Genomic DNA, 11,387 nt, shown 5'->3' with positions numbered 1-11,387 from the left:
GGCACTTCCCCGGCTGCATCAGCACGACAGACTCAGCGCTCGGCTGCTTCCATTTTTACTCGGCCCAGCTGTAGACAACAGTCAAACCAACTCTACTTCACCCTGATTCGGCATTTAATCCAAAGAAAAACTCATGCAGTTCCCCCCACCCCCACAAGTTATACACAGCCACTTCCAGATGATGAGATATTTATATATGTATATTAAAAAGATGGACGTGGATTTCCAAACCTGCACCCCGCCGTCGGACCCTGCCAAGCGCCGGGTGCCTCTGGGGAGGTGCAGGGTGCACCCGGGCCACGGGCGGCTGCCCCACGCCGCCGGGACGGCCTCAGGAACCACCTTCCTGCCAGAACTGGTGTTTCCTCACGGCCGGGCGCTGCCTCTCCCACACACACCCCAGCTCCGCGGCACCTCTCGCCCCCAGGTCTTCTCTTTCTACCCTACCAAGAATTACAAACCCCGGGGGCTCAAGACAAAAAAAAAAACCAAACACAAAACAAAAACCCAACCAAAAAAACCAAAACCCAACCAAAAAAACCTGGATTCCAGGAGTGAAGTCAATTCCTCGTTTGTTTTTTTTTTTTTTTCTTAAAAAAGGGAGGGGGTGGCAGTGAGGCAACCTGATGGGAAGTTCCTGCAGCCGGCGTAGGGACGGCAAGGCCACAGCACCCATCGGCGAGCTAAGGATCTGGTTTCAAGCAGCCTGTCCAAGCTAGACAATGCTCACTACTCGACAAGGAGAGCACCAGCGCGCACAGCTCAAAAAAAGGACACTCTAGATTTGCACATGCACAGAAAGCACGAACAGAGATGAGCCACCCTACGGGCAGACACCGCACGTCTACGGAAGGAGGTGAACAGGCACAGGGGACACGCGCACCTCGCGCATGCATACACCATTGCGCACACCGACAGCCAGTCAGGATTCTGGGTTTCGACTTAAGAATTTTTCAAGCTTAAGAAAAAAAGAAAAAAAAAAAATAGGAGGGAAATGGTTTCGTGAAGCTGATACAACTGTTCAGGCTCAGCCTCTCAGAAGGGAGCACCATTTGTTTTGCAAATGCTTTTTCTGCATTTAACGTGCCAGTCCCTGGAAAAAAAAAAAATTAATCCTCAGAGTACGGCAAGAAAAACCTTCCCTTTCCCTTCCCACTCCCAGCACCTAGCACCCCGGCCTCAAACGCTGCCAACGGGTGCGCCGCACGCACTGAACTTTACAGGGATTTCCATTAAAGAAACAAGAGTTACAATCATGGCTGTCCCTCTCAAGTCTTCACGCTGTCAGGAGGTGATCATAAAAAGTTTCTGATTGTTTCATACCCAAGCAGGGATGAGAGCAACTCAATAGGCTCCGTCACCCCACCTAGCAGCCTGTAGGTCACGCTGTCTGGTTGGTAGCAGTAGATTGGGCAGAAACACGAGGTAGGCCTCCGTCACACGTCTACTCTAGCATGGCAGCTTTTGTGCAGTTTCCTCCTGCTGGGGCTCAGGGCCTAGATTTTCACATCTTCCTGGACGCTGAGCTGCGAGAGGGTTTTCTTAATGCGGAGGGCGGTGAGTCGAGCCGCTCCGTTGGCGTACCAGCACTCCCGCATCATCTTCCCCATCACCCGGAGTGCCTGGGTGAGAAAACGGCGGGGGGTCAGCACTCCCCGAGCCCCCGGCCAGGCTGCCTGGGCACCAACACAGCCTCCACACCGCCGAAAGTCAGGGCTCGACTTAGGAGTTGTGCCCCTGGACTCACCCTGCGGAGGGGGAAGGAGGAGGACGCGGAGACGGAAGCAGACCTTACCTCGTAGCTTTGCCACCAGTTCGGGATATTAGGCCGCAATTTCTGATCGCATACGACCTTCCGCATCTCCTCAATAGAAGGATCCGAGGGTACAAGGTCGTAGTACGGAAGCTGATACTCCTCGTGGATCCCTGAAAGGCAGAGAAGGAGAAATGCAAATCCTGGGCGAACGGAGCCTCACCACAGCGCTCGCTGAAGGCAGACGGAGACTGGTTTGGGCTACATGACTCATGGCTGAGATGCGTCAACACTCTGCAGTTATTTAGAACAGAAACGGAGAATCTGGGATTCGAGTTTACAAGAAAAAATTCAGGGAAATAAAATGCAGCTGCCTCAACTGGAACAGAGTCAGCACCTCCCAGCACAAGGGGGTCACGGGATGGCGACCGAGCCGAAGGGCGGCAGGATTGTCCCAGTGTGACGGTGCCGACACGCTCGTTTCTACTGTCAAGAAAGAAAGTCACCCACTAAATCAGCACCACCAGTTCCTTAAAATCCATCTGAAGGAACATCAGCCACCAGTCGGAGCATTAACCCCGCTTCCCTGCGCAGGCCAGCCCCAGCAGCAGTTGCGGTCGCCTCTGTTAATGCCTCAGTAGCGGCGCACACGGATTTAATTCCCCGCCCCCAGTCCCTCAAACCTCATCAACACCCAAACAACAGAAACACCGAGGCTGGGAAACCCAGGAGCAAGCCAAGGCAACAGCACGGGCACACGAAGGGCGTTACCTCCTGCGTTGCACCTTCGAGCAATCTCCCAGTAGACCAAGCCCAAGGCATAGATATCGGCACATTTAAAAGAATCAAAATGCTTCATGTTAATGGTTTCATCCAAGACTTCAGGGGCCATGTATCTGCAGAACAGAAGAGAACAACATGTTAATTTTGAGAGGGGACTCTCCAGAAGATACTAAATGGCAAGGTTTTCCCACACAGCACTTCCCAAGAGACAGAACTCAGCTCCGCGCAGCCTTAACCAGCACAGAACTGGGCCCCGCGGCCTAACAGAGCGAACAACGTCACTCAAAACAAAGAGCAAGTTGGGTAAGAGGTAAAAACATCCAACAGCACGTCAGGCTCCAGACAGGCCCCAAAAGGCTTTTGAGAACGCCAGGCTTGTTGTCAAGGATTACAAGAGCTCCCTGGCGCTGAGTTTACGGCGCTGGCCTACACCTCTCAGCCTGACGGCACGCGGAGACGAGGGTGCTGCCGCCCCTTCAGCATCGACCCGGGCAACGATGCTGATGCTCCGTGAGATGCTTGGAAGTGCTTAAGGTGGAGAATTTCACCAGCAGCTGAGGCGTTTGCTAGTCATGCCGTGACCCCTTCGAACGCTGGCCAAGAACACGAGAACGTCGTTCTCCTACCGTTTGGTTCCGACCCTTTGATTTGGTGCAATATCAATCGTATCCGTCACCGAATCGTGGCGGACGGCCAGACCAAGGTCAGCGATGGCACACGTGCCGTTCTTCTTCACCAAGATGTTCTTGGATTTCAAGTCTCTGTGAGCAATCCCAGGCTTTCCTAGTAGAGCAGAATAAAAAACAGCGGGGGGGGGGGTCAAGGTCTGGTGAAATCTCTCCGTCGAACTGGCGCAGAGGCAGCGCCGGATTTCAGGGCGTTAAGCTCTCGGTGTTGCAACACATTTTCCTGTTTGGACTCAGCGAGCAGCAGCGGAGTGCTGACAGCCCGTGGCAGGCAAAGCTTCGCGCTTCCCAGGCGCTGCTGATGCAATAGCACCCGGAGGCCTCAAGAGGGACATAAACTCCATCGTCCCAGGCATCAGACGCGTCGATGTGGGCATAAGGAGTTTATAATTCTGCTGCTGCCTGCGTTAACATCCCGCCCAAGTAGCGCCAATTTTAGGATGGGGCTGCGAAATGCTGATATAACTCCCAGGAGCCAGCGCAAGGCTAACTAACCCACTTTGCTGCAGCCCAAGCACTCCGCCTATTCCTGGTCAATACTGACCAGACAAACCGGGGCTGACTCAGCCAGCGTTTTCTGTGCAGCGCATCAATCCCCCCTCATCGATTCTGCTTTATCCTCCCCTCAGGAATTCCCCGCACCTTTTCAGATTTTGCGCTTACCCTGAGTCCCCACGATCTCCATGTGGAGGTGGGCCAGCCCGCTAGCAGCAGACAGGGCGAGTTTGATCATGCCCTCGATAGTCACCGTGTATCGATTCAGGTAGTCAAAGAGAGATCCGTGCTCATGGTAGTCGGAGACGAGCCACAGCTGAGTCCACGTTCCATTATCTGCAGCAGGAAAGAGACTGTGCTCAGCCAGAGACGACCACCGAGCACCCCACGCCCCGTCCCCTGGCACAGGAGGAGAGCTGCAGCTCTACAGCCAACCTGGAGGCAAATAAGGTAAAGAATTTTAAGGCGAAAACGTGGCTTTAAGGTAAAGCTCACCCACCACCCTGCTTCTCAGCTGCAGCAGTGATTTTACCATCTTTCGGGGAGAAACATTCAAATATGTAGCTGTGTGAAACGCACGCTGACAGTTTTTAATTAGAAATCCGTATTTATAACGAGGAAACGCAGCTCCCAGGAGCAGGCTGCGCGCTGGTGAAGTCTCTGCTCTCAGGACCGGGGCGCTCCTTACCTTTGTTATCCGCAGCAATAAATCCCAGGATGTTCTCGTGGCGCAGCATAACAGTTTGATATATTTCTGCTTCCCTAAACCAGGAACGCTCCTCACGCGAAGAGAAGATTTTTACAGCTACGTCACCTCCGCGCCACCTGCCGCGCCACACTTCCCCGAAGCGGCCTTTGCCGATGATCTCCTGAAGGACAATCGTCCGAGCCACGGTCCGCTGGACAAAGAGCGGCAAACCTACGGACAGGCGGAGGAATCAGTGCCCGTTGTGGCAAAAGAAACTCCTGAATCCCCTCCGAGTCTGAAGCAGAGCAGCACCAAACCGCCACGGCTCTACATTTGGTAACAACCCGCAGCCTAAGTGAGACCCAAACGGCGGTAGCTCCTGCGTAGGACGCGCCATTTGGCTGCTTGGGCAGCATCTGCACAGCACTTTGAAGTAGGTTGCAAACCGCCAGCGATGAGGCACAGAGCAGTCGGGGAACTTCTGCTCCACGGCAGATCAAAGTAACTTTAGCCTGAATATGCAAAGAACGGAATTCGTTGAAGACAAGGGCTCTGCTGAAAAGCAGTACACCCCCAGAAGGCCTCTGAGGAAAGGAGTCCTAACACAGCTGCCACCTCTCAGGTGAGCTACAGAGCTCACCCGCTGAAGAAATCCCATTTTATATATAGCAGATGTGGTGCTAAAGGTTTATTCCCAGGCCAAATATCAGGTTGTTACGTTCTCTGCCTCTGTGGATTATCCTGCAGCTTCCATCTGCTGCAAAAATAACTTTTTTTTTATTATTATTAAAACCTAACTGCTTTCATAGTTTCAAAGTCATGAATAAAGTGGTGACTTCCCCATCTCTGCCGGGGATGATTTAAGTGTGACGGGAGCGAGCACTCTACATTGTCCACTTCGGGAGAGCCCGGGATTCCCTGGGATGAAATGGGCTGTGCAAAAGCAGTATTTGCACACTGCAAGATTTGCATACGCTGGGCCCTTTCCCATTTTCCTGCCAGCTCTGATGCAGGTGACATCCTTCCTCCTCCTCTGAAAGCCAACAACCGACCACTCAGCCGTTAACGTCCGTTTCCAACCCAAACCCAGTTCCAAGGTTAAACTGGAAATAGATGCAGCCAGTTTGAGTTATCCTTTTGCAGAAAAGGAGGGGAGCCACACAAAACTATTTTTATGCATCGGCAGTCAAGCAGGAGTTGAACTGTTGCTCTTACCTGGCCTGAGCCCCAAGCGCTAACACGGGGCCACGGCTACAGCATCTGGGCACGACTGAATTTAACACGCGCCCTCCACGTTACTCACGACGGGGCAATCCCGACAGGCTGACGAGGCAACAGCCTCACGGCCTGCAAAGCTGTGGCAACCAGGAGCCCAGGAGAGACTACTTACTCCATCACAATTACAAGCTCTCATTCGTCATTTCCAGTCATATCTTGAATACCTGAGCCCGAGCCAGAGGTGGAGAGATCGTAGACTAGATCTTGCAAGGTCTTATCCTTCGACAGGCACATTTCACAAGAGGGGTCTTCCATGTCCAGCCGCTGGCGATTGTGATACACACGTTGGTGGTGATGAAAAACAAAGACTACTACGATCATGACAACGAACACAAGGAAGACAGGTCCGGCAATCACTGCCACCAGCTCCACAGGACCCCAGCTCGACGGGGGCTCGTTATCTTTCAGGTGTCCTTGGAAAGGAAAGGGAGGAGAAAAACCAGACACTTTTAGAAAACGATCGCTCCTTCACGAGCGTTCTTTAAGGACTTTCTTCTTGTGTTTTAATTATCCTCTCGGAGCCTGGACAATTTTAGCTTGCTGTTCCAGGATGGTAGAGGACACATCAAATAACAGCATTAACATGGGACTGATCAAGTCATCAGGCTGGCAAAGTACAGCTAAAAAACCCCAAAATAAGATGGGTGCTGCAACTGGGGGAGCGGGGATTACGGGCTCTTGGCTATTAAGAGGATGGGAGTCTGTTCTGGGCCGAGTTTGCTCCAACACTCTGCATTTTACCTTCTGCATGAACTCTCCCAAGTGGGAGAAGAAACCACTGGTCAGTCGGGACTCATTTCTCCCTCCTTCCCCTTCGCCCTGTAACAACCCCTGAAGACTTGTACCTAAAGATAATTATTTGTATTTTGAGACCAGGTAAAACTTCCTCACTGCACCCAAGGAAAATGGATACCGCAGTCTTCATGGCACCCACTAAAAACCAGCCCAAAACGGCGAGTAAGGAGGTATGAGGAAGTACTGCATGCCCTCTCTGTCCCAGGAACTGGGGAGCAGCAGACGTTTCCCACACCCTCACTCAAAGGCAGGGCTGCTTCCTCTTGGTGCGTTCAGGATCCGGGCACCCCACACACTTTACTCTGAAGCTGCTGCAACGTTCCCATATTCGTGGCTCATCGCTTTTGATCTGCAGTGCTAGAAGGAAAGCCACACTGCCTGATAAAGGGGAGGTTACGGCACAACTCAGCACCAGAACGGGGACCTGAGCTGCGCCCAGGGAACACGCGCTGTCCCCGGGCCACTGCAGGCACCCAGCATCAGGCAGCAGACACTTATATTTAATTGTAGATGATGTTGGGTGCCTGTGGGATACCAGCAGCGGGGCTGATAAGGTGAGAGGAGCTGCTGAGTGCAGTAAAAACTGCAAGAAACCCCCAAACTTTGGAAGCTTCTCCTACCCTAAAGTACAATCTCATCTGGCGACATTTTGTCAGCCACAGGGGAGTTCGAGCCACTTCGAATTAAAATGTGAAGTAGTTTGGTATTATTTCCACTTTACAAATCGAGGAAATAAACCCAGTGCTCAAGTTCACACAAGCAACCTAAGGGAAGAAGTGAAAACAAGGCCGAGAACTCCTTATTCCCAGCCCCAAACAGAGAGCTTCTCTCCTCCCCACTTCAAACAGACCATTTATTCAGCGCTCTACTCACCACTGGGAACCATTAAATCAATTTTGTTGCAAAAATCGGAGTAGCAGCAGTGAGTATTACGCAGATCTTCTGAACTCAGACAATAGAAGGGTTTCCCAGCAGGAATCAATTTTGCTTCGGGAATGCAGGTCCGAACGTGATGTTTAACGCCGTCCAGGTTGAAGACCGAGACCATGCAGGCGCCGTCCGTTTCACACGTGGAGTTCGCTTGTTTGCAGTCGGAGCACAAACACGTCAAAGCTGCAGAAATCAAACCGCGACCTCCTTAGAACCCGCTGGGGATGAAATGCTCCAACAAGAGAAAACTGTCCAATTGCCCGTTTCGGAGGGAAGGGGCCACTCTTAGGCTCAGGAGGAACCGGCTTTAGGAACAGAACTAGTCATACGCAGTATTTCAGACCTGCAAGCACCTAACTTAAGCACGAAACAGAGTGTGGAAGCGGAGGAGCCTTTCCAGAAGACAACTGTCCAGACAGCCCCTGCTGTGACCACAAACAGTGATGACCCAAGTCATCCCTGCAAACTCGGCTGGATTTTACCGAGATCCACTCCCAGCCCGACCCAGGGTCAGAATTCAAACTGACAACAGTTACTCAAAACTGACAGACTTGATTTCACCCCAACTCGCCGTCCAGGCTTCCTCGGGAGGGCCAAAGCCGAGCTGCCCGTTCCAGGCTAGCGAGGGCCGACCCCCCCCAGCTCGCGGGAGACGAGCGGCGGTTGGCAGATGCCAAGACAAAACCAATTCAAACCGACCACGCAAGCCAAGCGTGTTACGCCCAACCAGATCAGTCACTTATTTAGTAACTGCTTTCCTGATTCGAGACGCTACCTTGGGTCAAATAAATTCCTGGCTTTTAGCCTGCTCTCCACAAAGATTATTTGGGTGAAGAGCGAAGGAGAAACTCCAAGGCAGATTCCCACATTTTTCCGCCTCCCAGCTGTCATTGTGCTTTTTCTCAAGATGCCTGAAAAACTGTAAGCAAATCCCCAGGCATTGCCATCCTTGGGAACAAAGAGCGAATACAATAATGTCAAGAAGAAGGGTGGGGCTTGTTTAGCAGCACACAGTATTTTCTTCGGCTTTCATCAGATCTTTCAGCCTCCCCGGAGGGATTCACAAACATGTACTTACCCGCTGCAGAAATGGTCTTTCAGGTAGAGAGAGTCTGAGAAGTGTTTTAAAAGATACAAACGCCACAGTTAACTCTCCCCAGCCCGACGGCTAACGCCTCTACGCCTGGTTGCACCCTCTAAAGACACAGACCACAGTCACGGTCCACGCTCACGTGTGTGTGTGTGTGTGTGTGAACTGCCTTCCCGTGGGGAAGGGAAGCGCCGAGCCCTCGGCCACACCATCCCTGGCAACCAGCTGACTGAAGGAGCATCAGCACTCCAGGATATTCTCCTGCTCCCACAACCAGCACACGGTCCCCGACGCAGAGTTATGCTGCTGGGGGGCACGTTACCTTGAGCTGAACAGAAACCAAGCGGGTCCTGATCAACTTCAGGGTTCCTTTAGGAGGAAGACACCCATTATCCCTTATCGCCAGTGTCCTAGGTAAATCAGTTAGGCTAATTGCATTACTCCTCACTTAATTCTCTCCGGACCCTGTGCTCCTCGTTTCCTAGCTGTTGATGGGAGCTGCTTAACAGCTCCGAGGTGGGCTGCAGTATTTCAGACAGGCTAAATGCAGACGCTGGCGAGTTCTGAACCAACAGATTCAAAACTGCAGAAGCAATAAAAAGCCAGTAGAACCCAGAAGAGCTGTGAAGTGAGACATCTTTAAAAAGCATCATGAGCAAATGTAGCTCATTTCTATCTGCTTAGCACAGGCCGAGGAAAAGGGAGATAGAAAACGGACAGGGAAGACCCCGAGACTGAACCGTATTGAGAAGGGTTGAGAGCACCATACCCACGGGTTCTGCAGCTTTTAAGGGTAAATTTTATAATGAAAGGGAAAAAAAAAAACAACCCACTAACGTTCAACTTACAAACGGCTCTTGAGTACACTGGCTTCCAGTGGTCACCAGAGCACAGAAAAGATAATTCTGAAAAAATAGACGCACTTAGGGGAACGAAGGTTGGTTATAATGGAGATTTTATGAAAACACGAGGTAGGAAAGAGCATCCAGGGCACGTTCCTACATTCGAGTCTACTTGAAGGAAATAGCATTTGAAAGCATCTCCTTTATTACTTCATAAAAAAACACAAGGTACAAATTAAAAACATTTAAACCACACGCGTTTTACCATGTAGGCTCTTTTCAGCTTGATTCAGATACAGCAAAACTGAACTCTGTTCCTGTTCGACTCATTTCTAAGGTCTCAAACCCAAGATTTAGGCTACGGCAGTTTGGCTACCAGAAGGTCAGAAGTAAACAAAACTCTTCAACGCACTAATAAAACTGGTTTTGTAAACTTCTTCTTGAAGTACGCGGCCTGAAACTAAGCATCCCTTTGAGAAGGAAAGCAGAGGAGCTGGCTGCATCTGCTCAGTTTCATTTGTAGAATTAAAAAAAAAATATAAAATTAGTTTACCTGCAAGGTTTGCTACCAGGGACAGAGTAAGCAGATCCTTCTGTTCTGGGCAGAAAGCAGAAGCTCCCTGCTCAGGAGCACGGCCTCCTTTCCCTCGTGGTGCCGTCAGCTGATGCTCCCCCTTTGAGACAAGGGCTCTTTTTCGACAGCAATTCTTACGTTTGCACCTCAAAAACCCCGACGGTAAGGGGAGCAGCGTGAACAAAGGAAAATTAAGCCCTCAGCACACGCTTGTACTTCTCAACATCCTTCCTAAGAGATTCTCAAGGGCTTTTCCAGCTATTCCCGTCCATAACCCCTAGGCACTCTCCAAATTTGAGAAAAGGTGGTGAGATCCCTGGGTAGAAGCTGGAGAACCGTTCCAGCCTCCCTCGCGCGGGCAGGAGTTGATTTCTTTCTTTATTTTCATTACGAAAAAGCCCAGGATCGACGTCTGCCATCGCAACAGCCACATCCTGCCTCAGCATCCCCGACCGCCGGCCGCCAGCGCCGCGGCGAGCGGGGGCACCGGCTGTGCCAAGGAGGAAAAGCCCGTCTGCACCGGGGCTCGCCGGGAACCGGGGCCCTTTCCGGCACGGAGGAGAATTACCAGGCAACCCGCACGGGTCCAGCGTCTCAAGTTTGATTAACCAGAAGGGAAAATTCTTCTCATATCAGTAACACCAGAAGTCAGGAAAAAGCGACTGTTGTTTCCCCTCGGGTGGGGGTCAGAGACCGGACAGGTAGGCAGAGCCCCCCCGCAGGCAGCTCTGGGGTGCTCCTGAGAGCAGCTGGGGCTGCCCGGGCCAAGCAAAAGGAGACAGAAGTGAATAAAAGCGTTTTTCATGCCAACAGCATTCTTTTTATTTGGGAAGAAAAAGCTCCCATTGACCAAAACATATAATCTACTTAATAAAAGAAACTGACTGGGCTGAAGAAAATAGATGGGGCGAAGGAAAACAAAAGAACAGTTCACACAGCCCGGGCGGCGAGTTCCCCTCTCGCAGAACGCCCCGGGATGAGTCTGCGTGGAAGGTGCTGCAGAAGTTGGCAGCAGAGCCCGCTCTATCTGCTCAGCACACTCGTTCTGACATTCTGCTCGGAGACGAACCCAACCCTTTAAAGAAGCTGTTTAAACAAGCCTAACGTTAAGCTGCAGATCCTCAGAACACAAGCTTTGTTCTCCCTCAAGAGATGGGCCGGGGGGGTGGGGGGTGTTTACACGAAGCAAACCCTCGCTGCGACTGAGCCCAAGGCAGAACGCGGCCGGACGTGGCATCGCTCGCAGCAGCGAGCCAGCCCGGTGCCGGTCCTCACCGCTCGTCCTAAAAACTGGAGCAGTCCGATGGTGCTGCCAAAAGCCAAACTCTTCTCGATCCTTGACTAAGCTGGGCTCGGCTGCTGGGCTGGGAACTCCTTCGAGTGACCCCTACTGAGCCCAAGAGCTGCTGCTGCTCCCCGCGAGGTGCCCGCCGAGGGACACGGGTTCCGGGTGGCAGCAGGATTGCTCCCGGT

The 11,387-nt window shown here is 51.9% G+C and overlaps 1 protein-coding gene across 2 annotated transcripts; it reads right to left on the bottom strand.

Annotated features, from left to right (window-relative positions):
• Window positions 1-6: 6 nt before the first annotated feature.
• On the bottom strand, window positions 7-8,623 carry ACVR1B (activin A receptor type 1B). Of its 2 annotated transcripts, XM_026867606.1 has the most exons (9): window positions 8,184-8,623; window positions 7,352-7,591; window positions 5,848-6,096; window positions 4,406-4,636; window positions 3,886-4,053; window positions 3,163-3,319; window positions 2,525-2,649; window positions 1,796-1,926; window positions 7-1,622 (listed from the first exon to the last, which is right to left on the bottom strand). In XM_026867606.1, the coding sequence occupies exons 2-9, from the start codon at window positions 7,524-7,526 to the stop codon at window positions 1,497-1,499; spliced, it is 1,362 nt and encodes a 453-aa protein (XP_026723407.1). In that variant the 5' UTR covers window positions 7,527-7,591; window positions 8,184-8,623; the 3' UTR covers window positions 7-1,496. The 2 variants fall into 2 exon arrangements, with proteins under 2 accessions (XP_026723407.1, XP_026723406.1); XM_026867605.1 differs by having other exon boundaries at window positions 7,352-8,623.
• Window positions 8,624-11,387: the final 2,764 nt, after the last annotated feature.

Source organism: Athene cunicularia, unplaced genomic scaffold, assembly GCF_003259725.1.
Source record: "Athene cunicularia isolate RWA unplaced genomic scaffold, athCun1 SCF_92, whole genome shotgun sequence".
NCBI lineage: Eukaryota > Metazoa > Chordata > Aves > Strigiformes > Strigidae > Athene > Athene cunicularia.
The sequence above is the reverse complement of the archived record's forward strand: the minus strand, read 5'-3'. Positions and strand labels throughout refer to the sequence as shown.